The sequence below is a fragment of the Pseudorca crassidens genome, chromosome 6, assembly GCF_039906515.1.
Source record: "Pseudorca crassidens isolate mPseCra1 chromosome 6, mPseCra1.hap1, whole genome shotgun sequence".
Lineage (NCBI taxonomy): Eukaryota > Metazoa > Chordata > Mammalia > Artiodactyla > Delphinidae > Pseudorca > Pseudorca crassidens.
The window spans coordinates 29,427,117-29,441,624 of record NC_090301.1 but is presented as its reverse complement, the minus strand read 5'-3'; the positions used below and the strand labels follow the sequence as shown (position 1 = coordinate 29,441,624).

At 36.5% G+C, this 14,508-nt stretch overlaps 2 protein-coding genes across 2 annotated transcripts in view; one reads left to right on the top strand and one right to left on the bottom strand.

The window, feature by feature from the left end:
- Positions 1-288: 288 nt before the first annotated feature.
- On the top strand, positions 289-4,642 carry FAM237A (family with sequence similarity 237 member A). Its single transcript, XM_067739856.1, has 2 exons — positions 289-700; positions 4,503-4,642. Exons 1-2 carry the CDS (start codon positions 289-291, stop codon positions 4,640-4,642), a joined length of 552 nt encoding a protein of 183 aa, XP_067595957.1.
- Positions 4,643-7,587: 2,945 nt separating this feature from the next.
- The window catches only part of DYTN (dystrotelin), a 51,019-nt gene continuing 44,098 nt past the window's right edge, over positions 7,588-14,508 (bottom strand). Inside the window, exons 11-12 of the mRNA XM_067739855.1 lie at positions 13,993-14,500; positions 7,588-7,691 (exon numbers count right to left, since the gene is read on the bottom strand). Coding sequence (XP_067595956.1) covers positions 7,588-7,691; positions 13,993-14,500 — 612 coding nt within the window. The remainder of the gene's footprint in view (positions 7,692-13,992; positions 14,501-14,508) is intronic.

Sequence of the window (14,508 nt, the reverse complement as noted above, 5' to 3'; positions counted from 1 at the left end):
TACTAGGGAAAAACAAGTTTGCTTATTTATCTTACAAAAGAGCACATCTTAGGAATAAATCTTTCTTAATCTAAGCATCTTGGTTTTGTACTACCTGGCCTGACAGTGCATCATTCTAGATAGAATGGGGCTTGTGAGATGGGAGGTAGAATAAGACTTTTCCCAGAGATGATGGTATGTTTCCTTTGCTGGCACCAAGGTTCTTAAAGGCATAATTATTTTCTTTACTGAGTGGAGCACAAGCAGGAACTCATATGAAATATTTCCATCTTGCACAGTTTCAAGGCCATGGCCAATCCTGGGAACAGAGGAGGGATCTACCGCCACTTGAGTCTCACCTGCTCCCTGCTCATTGTGGGAATATGCTGTGTGTCTCCTTTCTTCTGTCACAGCCAGACAGATCTGCTGGCTCTTAACCAAGCTGATCCTCAGTGCTGGGAATCTTCTTCGGTTCTCCTCCTAGAAATGTGGAAGCCTCAAATTTCCAACACTGTTTCAGGTTTCTGGGATTTTATGATCTACCTGAAGTCATCTGAGAACTTGCAGCATGGGGCATTGTTTTGGGATCTGGCCCAACTCTTCTGGGACATCTATGTGGACTGTGTCCTCTCCAGAAACCATGGCTTAGGAAGGAGGCAATTGGCTGGAGAGGAAGAGAAGATCTCAGCAGTGCCTCCACAGCACGCAGGGAGAAAAAAAGGTGGTCAACCCCAGGTCCCATGTCTTTTGAAAGGATCAATCAAGTGTGAATGTGCTGAATTGTGAGGAAGAGGGAAGTGGCTTTAGGGCAATCCATTGCCACACATAGCCTCCTCAGGGGTGAGCCCAAAGAGTACGCAAGTGATAGGAAGATAGATAGCACTTCCTTTTGTAATTTGCAGTAGCTGTTTTTATCAACATATTGTCCTCATCTTCATACTTCAACAGCAGCAAAGAAGAATCAGAAAGACAAGTAGGAAAAGACATGATCCCTAAAATACAATATCAAGGTATAAAGGGATGCCCCCAAATTAATATTACTTTTTTCAGTAAGGCTGAACATTGGTAGTCATAACCTGTGTTCACTTGCTATGGAATTGGGAAGATTTGAATATAAGCCTGGGGAAGGCTCTTGCCCCTTTTAAATAGGAAAACAAAAACAGAAACAAAAACTAATTGGTTTCATGTAAATGGGAAGGACTCCTTGAGATGTACTTACTTAGCTGATGGGTAAATGGTAGAAAAATCAGCTGGCTTGCAAATTCACTCTTCCTTGTTTTCTGGAACAAATTGCAAATAAGTAATTAACTTCCAGCAAGCTGAGTAATTAATTTTTAGAAATCTGGAACTTCCTACAAATTTAGAGATTTTTCACTGAAGTAAATATGGTATTCAAATGCAGTCTTCTCCAGGGGCACTAGAATATCCTTTATAGAATTAGAAGGAGGGTGAATAAATCACTGTAAGCTGAGAATAACAGCCTTATTCATACTGTTTGTGTTCCTTTTTTGGTGTTGTTTCAACCAATGTGCTTCTAAAGCTTGCAGCAAGGGCTGTTTGGGTGGTAGTAACTATTTATGCACTAGTGGAAAACTGAAGCATAAATAATTTTTGCAATTGTACATTTGATTGTGAGAAATGTTATATGTTCCTGTAAAACATCTATTAAAATAGCAATTAACAGTAATAGTTATAGATCAATCTTTTCCCAAGATATTGTAGAACCTTTAAATATCTGGTTTGTTTTAACCTCAGTAACAAAAAATATTATTAGCTGATCCATAAAGCCAGATAATCCACTGCAATTATTTATAGATAAATTTATTAATTTGGCAAGTGTTATTGTCACTTAAACCAATTTCATTTTTTAGAGGAAATATTCTTTTAGCAGTTTAGCTACTAAAGCAGAAATACAAAATGACTATCTTTAAATGTTGGTTACCAATATTTTAAAAATATTTTGAACAGAGGCTTCCCAGGCATCAGCATCAGTAAGGACTGTATATTTTCTTCATCTGCACTGTAGGCTCTTTTTTCCATTCTTTTTTTTTTTTTCCATTCTTACTCTACTTAACAGTGGTACTCAAATTACTACCACTATTTCTTGTTTTGTATTTTGCACTCACTTTGCACTTTAAGTATCTATAGAATAAATGAAAATAATGTTTGTGTTCAACTTAACAGAAAAATAATTATCTATAATTATATATTATAATTAATTAAATTATATAATTTAATTGTATATTAAAATTACATATATATATAATCTCAAAAACAGCTTTCAGTTTGCTTGCTTGCAACAGGCTACTATAATAGTCTGAGAATACATGTAATTTTCTGAGCATACTTCAACATGGCATTTCTATCTTCTTTTTTCAAAAAAAAAAAGTAGATTTGTCTTCAGCTTTGGAAGTCACTTCCTTCATCTTGCTACAGAGTTGCTATTGACCCAGCTGGTCTGCAAAGTTTACTAGGAGTTGCTTTGCAAATATTAGGGGTAAACATTTCACTTTATTGAAGTTATTTTAATGTTTGACATAATTGTTGCAGACCAGGAAATAAGACTTTCCATTTGTATTGTATAATCAGTCAGAGAGTGTCTTGGGTCAAGAAGACACCCTGTCTGAAAGTTAGTTTCAGGAACATCGAGATATCATCTCAAGAGGCTTGATTAAATCTCTAGTGGCTCAACTGGGCTCTGGATGTACCTGCACAGATTCTTCACTAATTTTTCCTTTTGTCCCTGGGGAATTAATATTCTACTAGGTTGGGATGGCGGTGAGGGTGAAGAGGTGTTTGTCTCCATAGTTCTCAGGGAAATCACATCATCAGAGCAGAAGAGAAACACTAAAATAAGTGTCTACATAATACCTAGAAAGGTTCTTGCTATTTTGATGTCTTCAAGTTAAATTCACTTGAGAAATGTTGCAATGAATCACGCCTTATTAAGAACACAAAACTCCTATATAACTTTGTATGTTAATATATTTGTTAATATTGAGTCAGCAACTATGTAAACAAGAGATATCAAATAGCTACGTAACCTTGGGCAAGTTAATTGACTTATTTAGCTCTCAGTTTCTTCATCTGAAAACGAGGGATATGGGAAGAATTAGAAGGCCCTTAAAGTCTCTTCACGTTCTGTGTTCTGAAGTTCTGTGATTCTATAAACAATAAATGTATGAAAAGCGTGGATTTAACTACAGAAAGAATCTGGAAGAGCCTTACTCCAAGGAGAGCTTACCGAGCTGAGTGATGACCTAGACATTGTGGTGGTTTATAACTTTAATAAGCAGAAACAGAGGTGATCCAGAAATGAGAATTCCAAAAATTCTGAGGGCCAAAGATATCATCGTTTGAGAAGACTCAAAAGAGCATTGTTATTTTGTCTAGAAAGATACAAGCTAACAACTGAGTGCCAAAATGGTCAGAAGGCTGAAGAGGATATACCCAGGCTTCACTACTAAATTATGATGGATTCTGTGAAGGCAGAGAGAGAGAGAGAGAGAGAGAGAGAAAGAGAGAAATTGATTTATGAAAAGAGTAGGCTGATAATATCTCCCAGATAGAAAATAACAGAGTTGAGGTTAACACAAGGGTTAGTAAAGGCTTTAATACAAATGAAAGGATTTTGAAGTATATCCTTGTTTGTGTCAAAAATGATGATCTCTTCCTTCAACAAATCTTGCTCTGCCCCTGAGAGGAACAGAAAAACTTACCTGCCTGAACCTGGCAGTTTGGATGGTCTAGAAAAATTGTGAGTCTTTGCTTTCCTCCGTGACGTGAAAGTTAAAATTTAGATTTATAATTTGATGATGTTTGCAGTCAGTGTATAACTAGCTGGCAAATGTTCATAATGCTTATTTTTTAAACATTAAGCAGAAGAGAAAACAATGCTTCAGAAATATAAGTTAGATTCACAAATGCTTGATTTTCTACTTTACTCACTCTGAGAAATTTTGTAAGCAACATATTCAGAAATTACCAATCTAGAGATCTATTCTAAAGAGTCATTCAGAGCTGTAGCCAACTTTGCAGTATAAGATTCTTCACTGCAATATTATTTATAGCAACAGAAAATTGGAAATAATCTAAATGTCCCATAATAGGGTAATGGTAAACTAAATTATGGTATAAAGTATGTATGTGTAAAACTATGGCTCTCTTTGGAAGATTATATTATGGGTGGTTTAAACATTTTTCTTTATATTTTTATATTAAAATTATATGATGACCATTTTTTACTTTTTTAGTCAGAAAAATATATTTTAATACATATTAATCGAATAGGAAATGTATTTATTATAATCTACTTAATTCATATTATATAATTAAACTTCATAGGACACAAAGTTTTGCATAAATAAAAATTTCAAATACACCTCTGCAAAAAATCTATACAGAATATTAATAGCCGAGTGGCAGAAACAGCAAACATTCTTTTAAAAACCAAGTCATTGATACTTAATTAGCCTGAAAATAATTTGGTGACCTAATGACGAGTTGCTTTTCTCTACTTTCAGGTGTATATCCTCAGCAACCAAGAATCCCTTCCCTAAAGAAGAAAGAGTTGATTGAAGGCTTGATAAACATGCATGTACATAGGAGTGGGTCTAAGTTCATTGGAAAAGTGACCAGTAGCCTGGAAATAAAGAGAAAATAAATCGAACCTCAGAGTTAATGCACATCTTGGAATTTAAATATATATATTTTTTTCTTGACTACTGATCGTTTATTTACTTGAAAGGGTGGGAGCATCCAGAGATGCTTAAGCCACATTCTCTGAGTACTTAGTTTCATTCTTTTAGGCTGCTAGCATGTTCCTTCAAGTGGCGACATTACTGCCAGATCATCCCACTGTCTGAAACAGTTAAAACAGCTTCCAAAGATGAGTAGGGGATCGTGCTACTCAGATTCTTTGTATTCATCTTGATCATTGTTTCGGGATGCTTGACGTTGTTAATGAACTAGAGTGCCACACATTTAACTTGAATACACTGCATGACTTTGAAATATTAACCACTGGATTGTTTATGCACAGGCCAATAAGAGACTATATTTATTAATTACCAGTTATTGGTGGTAGTTACTTGAATTTTGTTTGAAAGAATATTTTTGAATATTTTGAACTGAGTGAAGCAAAAAACAAAACACGAAACTGGTGAATAAAGCATTCTTCTAATAGAAACAAAATGAATAAAAGCTCTCGACCCCAAGTAATGTTATTGGAGTCTTTTTATTTCAATATTTAATGTGACCATTAATTATAATCCAAACTCTAATAAAATAGCAGTAGGTATAAATTTTTTCTCAGTTAGCATATTTTCTATTGGATTAAATATTAAGATTATAACTGGTTACACTTTACATTGAAAAGAAAAGTAAAAATCAAACGAACAGCTTTATGAGAAAAGAACCCATAAAAATATTTGCTCTCAAAATGACCAGGCTTGAATGAGGTTCATAGCAAAGAAGTCCAATTAACAAATATATTTGAGTTCCAGACACAATGCTATTTTTATCTCTAATTACGCTCATCTCTCCAATCATTCTATTATAATTGATGGTTGACAACCAGTTTGAATTTCAGATATGTTAGCATTTCACTTGCTTTTCCCAGGTCCAAACGAAGCCTCAGTAAGTGTTTTCACTGAAGCTTTATGGCCCTCCTTAAGTGAAAAATCTTATCCAAAGGGTTCTTATTAGAAGACACAGATGCATCTGAAGATTAGCCAAATCTTAACAATAGGGGAAGCAAGTCTGGGGAAGGAACTGGGGAGGGGGTCCAGCCTCAGCGTTAACTTGATTAGAAGAATAAGCACATTAAAAGCTGCCACTCTTTGACTACCATTTCTACAGAGGCTCATGGTTTTGCTTCTGTACTACTTTCTCTAATGTCTTGCATCATATTCTTAAAAACTATTATATAAACTCATTACCTCTTATACATCGCTGAAGAGATGCCTGCCCCTTGCCCCTCCCACACCTTGGTACTACACAACGGGGGCTGCCAATTTTTTCTGATGCTTTGTGGGCCATCCAGTCTCTGGCGCAACTAATCAGTTCTGTCTTTGTAGAATTAAAGCAGCTGCAGATAATATGTAAATACATGAGCACGGCGGTGTTCCAATTTTAAAACTTTGCTCGCGGACACTGAAATTTGACTCCATGTCATTTTCAACTGTTACAAAATATTACTCCTCATCTGATTTTTTCAATTATTATTTTTTAAATGTAATAATTTCACAGGCTGCACAAAACTGGCAGTGGGCAGATTTGGCCTATGGGCTGTAGTTTGCTGACCAGTGCTCTGGGGCATACTTAACAAACTTGTAAGGAACAAGCTGGAATGAAGTAAGAAGGAGAGTGAATATGTTGAACAACAAAACCAAAATAAAAAATTCATGATAGGCTGAAAAACAAATTCAAAAAGATTAGGATGAGACTGAACAGGTGTAACCTAGTCTTAATCCTACCCAGTTGGACATTATTTCACTCTGGAAACATTACTAGAAGTTATGGATCATATAAATAAGAGCCCAGAGCCTCTCTGAATGTAATATGGACTGCACATCAAGAAAACAGGTGAAACAATAGAACCATAACAATATTTATTTAGAGAAAGTGTAAGCAGTGGTTAGAATACAGGCTTAAGAGCTGGGTTCGAATCTCAACTTTGTCAAGTAGTGACCAAACGACTTTGGACAAGTTACTGACCCTCTTTGTGCCTCAATTGTCTCATAAAAAGAGATATCTACTTACCAGGTTTGTGGTGAGGTTTAAATTAGTATTAATACATACATGGTGCTTAGAAGCTAAGTGCTCTCACAGTCAAAAAATGTTAGCTACTACTTTGGACATTATTAAGCATCTATACCCTAGTCATACATACAGAGGATGGAGACACACAAGTACTTTGGCCAAATTCAATGAATGTGGGGGTTTAGTGAGAAACATTCATGTTTTTAAAATAAATTTATTTTGAGATAATTGCTGATTCATATACGTTGTAAGAGATAATACAGAGACATCCTGTATACCCTTCATCCAGTTTCCCGTCATAGTAACATCTTGCATAACTATAGTACAATAACACAACCAGAAGATTGACATTGATACAATCCACAGAGTTCATTCAGATCTCACCAGATCTGCATGCACTCAAATGTGTGTCTGATATGCACATATGTGTGTGTGTGTGTGTGTGTGTGTGTGTATTTAGTTCTTTGCCAAGCCTATTCTCCAGCAGGAGCATCTAGATAGAATATTAGGTCATCAATTCGGTAATTCAGATATTTAAGAAGATAGTTGCATGAATTCCTGTAGATCACACACTTGAATATTACTACCAATGTATTCAAAGAAAGGGCCTCTATTGGAAATGCAGCACATCTGGATTTGACTTGGCTCCTTCTTTCCATTTTCCTCTATCACTCCTCATTCCCAAGGCTTTACTCTGAAGAACAAAGACACATGTGTAGAGACATTAAAAAATAAAATTTTCTTCATGCTTCATGCCAGACTATTGAGAAAGAGGTAGAAGGTTTAGTTCTTTTAGTACAGATTTTGAAAACATGTTTCGTCATCACCACAAGTCTGGACTCTTTTTCACTTCAAGTTGGGCAAAGTGATCTGATCAACAAGGGCAGAGAAGGCCCTGCATACTCGCTCAGCTCCACAATACAGGTCCATATTTACTGAAGATTGCAGGTCTGAAAACAACAAACAGGAAAGTCCTTCAGAGAAAGCACCTGTAGGTTCTCAAGCTGATCTTAATAAAGCTCTAGCACAGAGAAGAAATAAAATCCGTCTCTCTGCAGTTCCTGATGGCAATGCCTTTCTCTAAGCCAGCTTGCAAATGAGATGGGTATCATTTACCATGATCAATTACTAATTCAACCAAGTTGTGGGTTCTTTTTTTTTTTTGCGGTACGCGGGCCTCTCACTCTTGTGGCCTCTCCTGCTGCGGAGCACAGGCTCCGGACGTGCAGGCCTAGCGGCCATGGCTCACGGGCCCAGCCGCTGGGCAGCATGTGGGATCCTCGCGGACCGGGGTACGAACCTGTGTCCCCTGCATCAGCAGGCGGACTCTCAACCACTGCGCCACCAGGGAAGCCCAAGTTGTGGGTTCTTAAAGAGCATTTTCCCATAACTTCAAGCACGAATCTGAGTAGCCAGAAAGCCCAGTCTAGAGCAGTGGTTTTCAGACTCTGGTGTATGTTAAAATCATCTGGACAGTGTTAAAATACATTGCTAGGTCCCACTCTCAGAGTTCTGATTCAGAATACATAATTTGATGTGTCAATTTGATTAGACTGTGGTGTCCAGATATTTGTTCAAACATTATTCTTGGTGTGTCTGTGAAGGTGTTTCTGGATGAGGTTAACCTTTGAATTGGTAGACAGAGTAAAAGCAGATTGCCCTCCCTAATGGGATGGACCTTGTCCAATCAACTGAAGGCTTGAATAGAACAAAAAGTCTGAGTAAGAGAATTCCTTCTGCCTTACTGTATTCCAGGCGAGACATGTTTTCTTCTGCCTTTGGACTCAGAAGGAAATATCAGCTCTTTCTAAGGCTCGAGCCTGCCTGCTTTTGCACTGGAACTACACATTGGCTCCTCTGGGCCTCCAGCTTGCTGACTACTGATCTTTAGACTCGCTAGCCTCCATAATTATGTGGGCCAATTCCTTAAAATGAATCTCATCCTATATCTATATATACATCCTGTTGGTTCGGTTGCTCTGGAGAACTCTGACTACCATAATACATCAGGGATGGGGCCCAAGAAATTGTGCTTCTCATAAGTTCCCAGGTGATACGGATGCTGCCGGCCTAGGGAAGATGCTCTGAGACCTCTGCTCTATAGTTACTGATTAATGGTTTGAGTGGTCCCCTCTGACCTATTGTAATAGGAATTGTGTTGTAGAAAGCTCTACAATTTGGCAGTTATTAACCAAAAGTTGGATACACATAATTTTTAAGCTAAAAGTTCCATTTCTAAGAATTGATCCTACAGAGATATTTATATATGAATACAAAGATATATGCTATAAGAATACTCACCGAAACATTCTTACGATAATAAAAAATTGGGAGCAACTGAATTACACACCAATAAATAAATTATGGTATATTTATACCCTGGGATATTATGCAGCACTTAAAAAAATCACACTGCCCAATGTCTAAGATATTTTGTCAAGTGGAAAAAGCAAAACAAGCACAACCTAACTTATGTTGAGAAAGTAAAGACACATATATGCAAAGAAAAAAGTCTGAAGGAAAAACTCACTAAACTGCCAACATTTTTTACCTCTGAGAAACAGGTGGCCGGGAGTGAAGGACATGATGATAAATTCATTTTTGAAAAACATGTGCACTTAGGCATTTTAATTCTACAATGAGCATGCTGTATAGTATTGTTTGTATAATAGTTTGTTATACACTTTAGTTACATGATTTATTATGGCTCCATCTGTGCTGTTTTCTGTTGAACATAAGAGAGGGTTCATGTCGTTTTAATGTCCATTCTCTAACACTGCCCCAGAGCTACAAGGACCTTGAATAAATAATATTTTGTTGCCTGAAAAAAAAACTTTGTCCAGAGGCAAACTTATTTTAGGATATTCTATTCCTCAGCCCATAGTTATAAAAACTTTAAATATAATAAAGAAATAGAGAAGCAATAATTCATTTCATATATCTGTTCTTTTTTTCTTGTTTGGTTGTTTTATTTTTAAGCTCTAGTCCCTTGAAATGTTAAAACTAGCCAAAGATATGCACCTAACACCAAGCATGTTGCTTGGCATAAACTTGGAATTCCATACATATAGGGACTGAATTAATATAGCGTATAGTCAGAGGCCTAGTGAGATGTTAGATAGACAAACCTGTGAAATCAACAGTCCAGAGGAAATCACGATCGGAGAATAATTCACTTGAATGTAGTTAACAATCTATCTGGTCTCTGAATGAATTTGGGATGTGAGAGAAGGCTATCAGAATGATGGGTATAGAGGTTTAAAAGTATTAGATTAACTGCTCTATGATTACTCTTCTGGCAATTGAAATACTGAGCCCATGTCTTCCTTACAATAATAATTAATGAAGCAAACCAATATGTATTGAATATCTACTCTGGACTAAGACCTGGAGCTCCAGATTTTACATGTTGACTGTCATTCTGCTATTTCCATCTGGATGTCTCCAAGCAATTCACACTTAATGTGTTCAAAACAGAATTCTTGATTTGCTGACCTCCCTCCATCTCAGCTTTCCCAGCTTTCCTTATAGCAATAAGTGTATGACAATCTACCAACTCCAAGCCGCCACCACCTGTCCTTCTCCAAGCCACTTTCTACACAATGACAAAGTGTTTTAAAAACATAAATTTACCCCTTTCAAAATGAATGCCCAACGGCAAGCACAGCTCTTGGCACATAATTAAATCTTGATGACTATTTGTTGAATGAATGAGTGAATGAAGGATGAACCAACTAGACATTTTTTTCTACCTTCATGGAGCTTAATGCTGGAACTCTTGTGTATCTTTTCCCATCAAGAAAAATTACTTCTACTTTTTCATATATATATGTGAGTGTATATATATGTACATATATATATCAGAGAGAGAAAGATTCACTAAGCGTTCAGTATATATCCTTAGGATTCCCAGGCAGCATTTGAGAAGTCTGCCTTCTAAATAGGTGAGATAAAGATCCAGTGTTGAACTTCTCTTACCTGTGGTTGCTAAAGCACTGCTCTTTCTTTTTCTGTACCTGCTAAATTCCAAGCTTTATCTTCTGATTATTTAAAATAATAGTTTAGATGATGGTTGCAGGTGGGGAAGAAAGGAACAGGAATAATTCTGCCACATCCCCACCCTCAACCATGCCCTGCTAATCCCATCATCACTCCCTCACCTTCCCTTCTCATCCTTGAAACCTACTGTGGTAAACGGATGGCAAAGAGGGATGGAAGAGAAGCTGGGGAAAGAATTTCAGAGATATAAGTAGGAAATTTCACTCAGAAAGGGAAAGAAAATAATTTAATGAGAAAGTAAGACTAGAGCATTAAGTTTTTTTTTTTTTGTCACCACAGAAGCAAGTAGTGTTAGATGTTCTTTCAAATCTAATTCCTTTACTGCAAATTTGAACAAAACGTTTGCTACTGATTTTCAGTCCAACATGTGGAATTTAAAGAGGTTTGGGGAACCCCTTCTACACACTTTCTCTTTTCCATTAAGCTCTCAGGGTCTCCTGAGATCCTATTATCCTAGATCTTGATATTGAAAGACTCTATTCAGTTAATGTCAGCAACTGCCCCCAAACTGACCATCATGCTTTGCCATTTTCGTCTTATTAAGTCTTAAGTCATATAAAGTTCATCTTAATTTCCAAAATGTGTTGACTCCTTAGCAAAGCTCCAATTCAGAAAACTAGTCAGCTACTAGGATAATCACACACTGGGTGAATAGGTTGACAGTCTGAGCAAATCTTGGTATATTACAAACATTAGATCTTTCTAATTTTTCCAACAATTCTCAAATTAAAAAATAAAAAACAGGGGCAGTAAAATGATTAGAAACTTCCTGCTGTTATCTGATGCATCTGTAACAGAGATAGAAATAAAACAAAAATGACCAATACCTTAATTTAGTTTGTTTGCCTTTCCACATCTTCATATATGTGGTTATCACATTTCTGTCTCTGATTACGTTTGCCGTGATTTTGATAAGCATGCATAAGTTATGGGGTGTATTTTTATAATCCATATTGCCAGTGGCTAAGTAGAGTTTACAAACAGAATCATATTCAATACCTGATTGAATAGGGATACAAACTTAGTAAGAAATATTTGAGTGAAGAATGGCAATGTTTAATAAATGTAGATATTAGCCATGAAGATTAACATAGATCCTATGCTTAAAAGCCTCAAAGAAATAAAACTGATATAAAAGAAATAACTATAAATTTAAATCTTGTCAATTAGTACTCACTGAATTATCACAAAGTATACAATGCAGTATAATAACAAAAAGGGAAAGATGCACTTCCCTGCTAATATCATAAGCACTTTTGTATAATAATGCATGCTACCTACAGAAACATCTCAGTGGTTCTATTTAAATTGTAAATGGAAGCAGAGGTAAATTTTTTGAGAATATATTTTTTATATTATCTACAAGATTGGATAATGCTAACTGCATCTTTATACATTATTGCATTATCTGAATTTAAAAATAAACTTTGCCTTTTCATGATTTCCCTTTAAGTGATATAATGATGGGTGTATATATAGATACAGATACATTTATATGTATAGACCTTGATAAAGTTACTTAAAATATGCATGGATCTTTTAGGTATCAAACTGCGTGCAGTGCTGGGATATTGTCTCCCAAATACGTGTAGTAGACCTAGTCTATTAGGAATCTGAAATGTACAATATAGCCTGCTACATTTGTGAGGGCTGACCCAATACAATATTTTAAAAATCAACAGCTTTCAAAAACTCAATTGGAGAAACAAAAAATAAAAATGAGATGAATATGTGAAATCCTAAAATAGTTTCTAAAATAAAAGTCAAATTTTTATGTGAAATTTTCCTAAAAAGGTCAAGTGGATATTCACTTTGCTTTGAATACTCATCATGACCCCACTGATGTTTAGATGGAAATAAGTGGGTGGAATCTTGTGTTGGCCCAAGAATCAGGCACAGGGAGTTCTCATCCAGTCTTTGTCTCAGGCAGCCTGAGCATGCTTCTGGTATCTTTGTGATCTTGTTTTCTCTAATACAGGATTATAATTCCAACTCTCTTCACAGTAGATATTTTTAGAATCACCAAGTAATTACTTCATTGACTTGGCTCTAGCAAGTTCAATATATAACTGACATTATCATGTTCCCATTTTATAGCTCACCAACTATTATGGGCTGAATTGTGTCTCCCTCCCCAAATTCATATACTGAAGTCCCACTTCCAGTAACTCCAAATGTGACTATATTTGGAGATAAAGTCTTTAAAGAGTTAATTAAATGAAATGGAGTTTACGTGGCTGGATCCTAAACCAATATGAGTAGCGTCCTTATAAGAAGAGGAAATTTGGATAGGGACATGCACAGAGGGAAAATGGTATGAAAACACAAGGAGAAGACAGCCATCTACAACCCAAGGAGAGAGACCTCAGAAGACACCAACACTGCTGACACCTTGATCTCAGACTTCCAGCCTCCAGGAGCGTGAGAAAAAATTTTTTTAAATTGGTTAAACCACCCGATCTGTGATACTTCATTATGGCAGTCCTAGCAATCTAATACACCAACTCAGAAATATTTTGGGAAGGCCTTCTTTGATGCAGAAATGCATGAGAATGTTATCCTTGTTTTATCACCAGTCTCTATATGATCACTCCAACATAAAAGATCTTACACTTTCTTAAAAAGAAATGGATACAGATATAGATATATTAAGATGACAAAATACTCTATAAATAAGACAATGTCACTGTAAAACAGGATAGCTATAATAAAGAAGTAGTAATAAAAAGAGCCTTTAGGTTTAACAATGAGACATAACTTATGAAGGTGATGATGATGATGGTATTATTAATCATACAGAGACCTTAATCAATTATCTAGAAAGACAGCATCATTCTTATCCCATTTTTAAATGGTAACATCAGGCTGCCCAGTTATATATGTTTTAGTACTATTGATAATAACAATTGCAATAACAAAATAATAGGTATTTATTGAATTCTTGGTACGTGCCAGGTGCTATACTAAAACTTCATATGGCTTATCACTTTTAATTCTCACAATAACCCCATCAATTAGGCAACACTAGAAATCAAGTTCAGAGAGATTACTAATGTCCAAAAGACTCACAACTCTGTTACCCACTAGATGAATCGTAGCTGTAGGGCTAATACAGAGCTATAGAATCAAGTGTTTTAAAAGGCAGCCTAACTCCGTGGCCATCACTATCTCTAGTGATTGTGTAAATCTTACCTGAAGGCATTTCTAGAGTGAAGGCATCCATGAGTTTTGACAACAATTCTTGCAGTTCCTCTTCCTCCAGCTCATCCTTTCCCTCCTGGATGTTAACTGCCCCTTTCCTTTCCACAGGTGCCAGGGCAGGACTGTTCATTTCAGCAGGAGCAATTTGGGAGGCATCCTGCAGCAGTCCTTCCTGGGAACTGGGTAGGGAACTAAAGATTTCTTTCGAGGTCTTTTGTGCTTGGCTTCGTGCCCTGGTGCTTTGCGTTGACCTTGGCTGCAAAATGGCCTCTGGTGATTCTGAGTTTGGTAGAACATGTTCTGCATGTGCTGGACCTTGGTAACTTCCATCAGTCACAGTGGACTTAGGAAGTGTTTCCTCTTCTGAACCATCCTCAGTGGCATCCTTGATCTGGGAAGACTCTCCTCCCCTCTGAAAACTTTCTTCACCATATCCATGGTCACGCTTGGCAACCATATTTTGCCAGGAAGATGAAGGATGAAGGGGCTGCAACACTGCCTGGGTAA